This window comes from Phycodurus eques, chromosome 13 (genome assembly GCF_024500275.1).
Source record: "Phycodurus eques isolate BA_2022a chromosome 13, UOR_Pequ_1.1, whole genome shotgun sequence".
NCBI lineage: Eukaryota > Metazoa > Chordata > Actinopteri > Syngnathiformes > Syngnathidae > Phycodurus > Phycodurus eques.
The window spans coordinates 25,955,979-25,961,978 of record NC_084537.1 but is presented as its reverse complement, the minus strand read 5'-3'; the positions used below and the strand labels follow the sequence as shown (position 1 = coordinate 25,961,978).

Below are 6,000 nucleotides of genomic sequence, written 5' to 3'. Positions count from 1 at the left end.
TTTTTCAACACAAATCTTGTCTTCTTTTGCTGTCCTTTAAACTCACACACGTGCATCAAGTTCACACGTGTGTGTGCGTGTAGGTGTGTGTCTGTCTAGGTTAGTGTGCGTGCGCATGCCTGTCTGTTAGTGTGCGTGTTTGTGCGAGCGCGTGTCGTGCAGAATGTCATCGGATACGTTTTTAATTCTTCTGGCTGGGGGAGGATTACCGCAGCAAATTTAGACTTATAATAAGACCAATAGTGTGCGCGTGTGTGCAGTTGTCCACCAGCTGTTTGATGTTGCTAACTAACGTTGTGTTGTGCACAAAACAGGAAGTAGTAGTGACTTGAACGTTGTCGTGACGAAAATGTCAAATCAAACGAGTCGCGTTCTTTGCTTTCGCAAATCATTCCTGACGGACGACGAGCCACATTCCCGATGAGTCAAAGGACCGAAGATCCTTTTGGACTTCCCGGAATAAACCAGGATGTCGGTCTTTGGACTCTGGGAGGGTCTTTTGGGTTGGGGGTTTCTTTGGAGGGTGTATGTTTGAAGTGTAAGTGTTGACGTAAACGTCGGTCAGCTGCGAGCTTTTCTTAAGCCTTGGAACGAGCAAATAACGTAAAAAAAGGGAGACCCGATCCCAGCAGGATTCGGACTTGCATGTCCATCATTCCCAAAATTGTTCGAGTGTCTCCTTACCGGAGTTTTATTTTTAGCTGCCGGCTTCACTGCTGGATGCTTCCGAAGGAGCGGGATCACGTTCCCTTTTTTAAGGAGGGGTGGGGGCGGAGTTTCCCCTCTTTGCTGCGACCAGTCGTCCCGGTGGGTCACTGTGCTCGGATCCGTTTCAAGTCAGAGCCTTGTGCCCCCATAGGCAGAGTCGAAGTCTTCTCGCCCAAAGTTGGAGGCATCTTCCCTCAAGCCAGAATCTTCTACCCCACAGTTGGCGTCTTTAACCCCAAAGCTGGAGCCTTCTGCAACCCAAACCCGGAGTCTTCATCCTAAAAACAGAACCAAGTACCCCAAAACCAGAGCCTTCTTCCCAAAAGCCAGAACCTTCTACCCTACTGCCAGAGCTATCTTCCCTGACGCCAGAGTCTTCATCCCCAAAGCCGAAGCCTTCTTCCTCAAAGCCACAACCTTTGACCCCATAGCCGGAGTCTTCTTCCCCCGAGCCGGAATCTAAGCTGGAGCCTTGTTCCACAAAGTAGAAGTCTTTTACCCCAGAGCCAGGGTCTTTATTTATTTGCCAAACCGGAGGCTCCTTCATCCCTGAAGCCACAGTTTTCTTCTCCAGAGCCGGAACCTCGTGGAAGCCCGTAAGGAGATGGATCAGACCAAGTACGGCGTCCAGGAGAAGCTGGAGATCGTGGGGATGGAGGACGAGGAGGGTAAGCCCATCAGCGCCCTGAGCATCCTGTCTCTGCTGGAGCGCGTGGCCGGAATCATCGACAACGTGCAGTCGGGCCAGGAGCGCATGGAAGAACGTCAGCTGGACCTGGAGAGCAACATCCGCAGCATCCAGGGCGATGTCCTCAAGTTGGCCAAGGAGCACGCCGACGCCAGCGGATGCCTGGACAAGCTGCTGCAGAAGACGCGCAAAGTCAGCGCCAACGTCAAGGACGTCCGAGTCCGCGTGGAGAAACAGAACGGTCGCGTCAAGAAGGTCGAAAGCACCCAGGACGAGCTGCTCGTCAGGAACAAGTTCAGAGTCGTCATCTACCAGGTCGTACGCACCCTCCCTCTTCTTCTACACACCGCTTGCTAGGTTTCTTCTTCCATGCCTCATTTCCTCTTCCTTATCTTCGACATCTAACGTGCTCGTTTTCCTCTTTTGCTTTTTGGGAGGGAACGTTTTGAATGGTCGCCACTTGGTCCCGTGAAGGCGCGAGTAGGATTTTCAAAACAAAAGCAAATATTAGGCTAGTAGTAACTATAATTGTAAAAGGTTCCAAGTGACAATTTCGCGGTAGAACTCATAAGAAATGAGTAAAGGAGAGTCTCTCGTAGAAAGTCCAGTTGAACTTAGTAGAACCCTGAGGCAAACTCAGAACTACTACGACTAACATCCACTGCAAACTCCAGTCGAACGCAGTAAAACGTCCAGTTCAACTGAGTCGAATTACCATTACAATCAGTAGAACCTCCGGGAGAACAACTCGCTCAATTTCTAGTAGAACGTCCAGGAAAAAAACCAGTAGACTTGAGTAGAACTTACATGGGACTTCCGGACAAACTCAGTGGAATTTCCAGTAGAACTTCCATGAGAAGGTCAGTCTTTCAGACATTGTCCTTCATGTGTCAGAATTCCTACAAAAACACTGGGCCTCATTGACGAATCAATGCGTACCAATGTTCTCACTCTGCACGCAAGTTGAGCGAATACGCAAAATCGCCGTCGGATCGCGCACACGATTTGCTTCGCACCGCCGCACGTATTGGGAGTGAATCGGAATTCATTCTAAATGACGAGCTCCTGCCCCCTGCGCTCCGATCTGGGTAAGCCACGCCCCCTTTTCACCGTAAAAGGACGTCCGTCCGTTTGACACTTTCCAGCCAATGCGCGGAGGTTGAAAGTTGTCAAACATGGCCCCAAAACGTTCAGAACCTTCTTAATCTTCATGCTATTTTCAAAAGGTCCGTATCATCGGAACAGAAAGCGACGACACGTAATCATCATGTTAATCCTTTTTCATTCATTCTAAAGTTCAATTAGAGAATGCTGCACACAAAACATGCGGAGAACAAATAAATCAAGAGAATGAAATGAATGAAAAAACATAGCATGTCGTTGAAATGGATACTGAGGGATAAATCGAGCGCGACGGTTTCGGCATTCGACGCGACAGAAAAGCTCAAGGACGTATGCCGCTCGGAGTGACGTCACGAGCGAGCTCGCCGGTCGTCCTGCGTGCTTCGTGGACATTTCGGGAAACGTTGTTCGAGATTTGCGGCGCGCACGTGCACTTGAAAACTCTCAAGTCCTGGATCGATGCCCGCGGTTCGATGGCTTTTCGCGGCGCGCGATCCAAGCGTGAACTCGCGCCATCCGCTCGTTGCGTGACAACTGGCGCGCGCATACAAGCCCTCGAACGCAGCCAAGCGATGAGAAGTGTCCTTTTCACGCTTACGATGTTAAAGTCGACTCATTCATAACATTCCCCATTGAAGTTATTAGTGTTACAATTATTATTATTATTGTTTTTAGGAATGACTACTTCAATACATTGTGAATGTTGGGTACAAGATGTATTTTCAAAAGCTGACTCTCATGACTTGTGGTCTTCCAAATTTGTTCGTAGAGATTTGTGTGTCAATCGTGCGTATGCACAAATGAAGCCCAGATTTGTGAATGAGGCCCAAAGTCGAGTTAGCAGCGAGCGTAACCGGAGCTCAGCCAGCAGCTGCTGACAATCTTTGACAGAGGGTCCTATTCTGAGACCGCTACACGCCCCGCAAGCTCCGCCTGTTCCCACCGGCTGTTGAAAGCACAGCCAATCACAGGCCAGGAAGCAGAAGACATCCAAAATATTCGCAAAACTCTCGATGCGCTCGCTCAACGTCGGGTGACAACAAAGCGCCGACGGCTGCGCCGGAACTTTGTCCGGCCGAGCTGCCAAATCACGGGCCGAGAAACTGGGTGCGGGGGCGGGGTTTTGAAAAATGAGCGGGGCTCACTCCAGTTCCATTATCAGAAATTGTCAGATACCTAACGGTCGATTTGGTTGTTTGATTTCACGCTTGGCACCCTTGAAACACAAACATTCGTGCACAACACATTAAAAAGTCACGTTTATATTACGTCTTCAACATTTACAAGACATTCGGCTGAACTTTTACCTGGACTAGAATTCATTATGTCGACGTATGCTTCAATTCTTGTTCTCGTGGCGTCCTCAGGGCGAGGCCGAGGTTCCTTCAGTGGCCGTCACCAAGAGCCCCAAGGGGGGCCTGGAGGATCTGGAGCTGGAGCCCGATTCCTACGACGTTCCCGCCGACCTCTCCTCCGACGAAGAGTACCTGAGCGTGGAGGAGGCGGACCCTTCCCGGGCGGCCCGATTCAAGAAGTCCATGGTGAAGAGCACGGAGACCCTGAAGGCGGCCTTCTCCAAGGAAAACATGAGCAAGACCAAAGACAACCTGGGCACCAAGTTCCACCACCTGGGCGAGAAGGTGATGCCGCCCGAGCGCCGCGAGAAGATGCACCAGGCGGGCGAGCGCCTCAAGCAGAGCGGCGAGCGCTTCAAGGAGAACATCGCCAAGAAGGCGCCCACCAAGGAGAGCTTCAAGATCAAGATCAAGAAGGAACGCGCTGTGGCCGAGGGCCAGGAGGGCGCGGACGCCGAGGCCGAGGCAGAGGCCCCGCCCCGGCCCCGGCCGGAGCCCGCCTACACCGAGGTCGTCACGGAGACCAAGAGGGAGGGGCCGGCGGACCAGGTCAACGCCGCCAAGAGAGCCGAGCTGGAAGATGATTACGGGAATTAGACAACAGCGGCGGCAAGAAGACGGAAAGTAGAAAACCACGATGGGAAGGTTACGGGAAGTAGATCACCATTACAGGTTAATTACAGGAAGTAAACCACCATTTAAGTTTAGGAGACGTAGAGCACTATTGCAGGAAGTAGACCATCACAACAGGAAGTGGACCCCCTTTTACAGGAAGTAGACAACAGAAGACGACAGCATCTCTGTGATTGGTTTGTTCAATGGCCGCTCACGGCTTTTTCATCCTTCGCTACTTTGGAGTGTGTTTTATGAAACATGCTAACTTGGGCATTTTTAAACCATACAAGGTCGATGACACCGATGACTAAAATTAAAACATTAAAAATGCAATTACACATAACGAAATGTCACTTTTGGTGGGCTTTGCACAGTAAAACATTTAAAATGTCTCCAGTTGGTCTCGACATGTAAGAAAAACTGTCACGTTTGGTTGTCATGACGTATGTCAAATGTTGAAAGGGGCGTGGCATCATGATTTGACAGCTGTTGCGCAATGAATTGACTTCTGGTAAGATTGTGTCGTGTGTGTGTGTGTGATCGTTCGGCCTTTTTTTTTTTGACACTTTTGCTACAATGTGCACTCTGGTTGTGGGTGTAATTCTAAAGTCAGTGCTAGGGCGCCCCCTGGTGGTCCCCATTGTCATGCACTCATCCACATGAGAATGTTGGCTGAGCATTCTTGGAAAAACAAAACAAAATAAAAGTGTTGAAAATTAAGATTCTTCTTTCTCCTTGTTTTTATAAACATCCCATCATCAAGAGCTGAGCGATATGGCCGTAAAACATTATTAGATTATAATTGGTTTATGTGATATGGACGTCGGAAAAGAAATTGGCCAAAGCAGATGCATTGCTTGTAGTGTAATATTAATATAGACAACTAGTCCATCACAGCAGATAGTTTTAGGTATCAGGCAGCTAACGGTTTTCATTTTAATATATATATTTTTTTAAATCCTCCTGCCATTTACTTTTTCTTTCTGATATCACAAGCTATGAAACGTTTAATTTTACTGGAAAAAAAACCCAGGCGGCACGGTGGACCACCGGTTAGAGCGTCAGCCTCACAGTTCTTGAGGACCCGGGTTCAATCCCCGGCCCCGCCTGTGTGGAGTTTGCATGTTCTCCCCGTGCCTGCGTGGCTTTTCTCCCCGCACTCCGGTTTCCTCCCACATCCCAAAAACATGCATTGATTGGAGACTCTGTGACTGTGTGCGAATGGTTGTTTGTTTGTATGTGCCCTGCGATTGGCTGGCAACCGGTTCTGGGTGTACCCCGCCTCCTGCCCGATGACAGCTGGGATAGGCTCCGGAGCACCCGCGCCCCGCGTGAGGAGAAGAGGCTCAGAAGATGAATGGATGGATGGAAATGTATATAAAAAAATGTATATGCATATATATGTAATGTATCTAGACCGGCCAATCACAGCGGACGGCAGTCAGGGCAACACCGGCAGAAACACAACCTGTAGCGCAGTGGAAGAACACATGCAAAAAAACAATATTTAAT

The 6,000-nt window shown here is 49.5% G+C and overlaps 1 protein-coding gene across 1 annotated transcript; it reads left to right on the top strand.

The window, feature by feature from the left end:
• Positions 1-807: 807 nt before the first annotated feature.
• Positions 808-5,031, top strand: cavin4a (caveolae associated protein 4a). The gene is made up of 2 exons (XM_061693970.1): positions 808-1,711; positions 3,886-5,031. Exons 1-2 carry the CDS (start codon positions 1,313-1,315, stop codon positions 4,468-4,470), a joined length of 984 nt encoding a protein of 327 aa, XP_061549954.1. The 5' UTR covers positions 808-1,312; the 3' UTR covers positions 4,471-5,031.
• Positions 5,032-6,000: the final 969 nt, after the last annotated feature.

What these genes read in the sequence shown, in the direction of transcription:
- cavin4a (XM_061693970.1), top strand. Translation starts at nt 1,313, where the DNA reads ATGGATCAGACCAAGTACGGCGTCCAGGAGAAGCTGGAGATCGTGGGG. An exon ending in TCAGAGTCGTCATCTACCAG is followed by an intron (nt 1,712 to 3,885) that starts GTCGTACGCACC and finishes TGGCGTCCTCAG; the next exon opens with GGCGAGGCCGAGGTTCCTTC.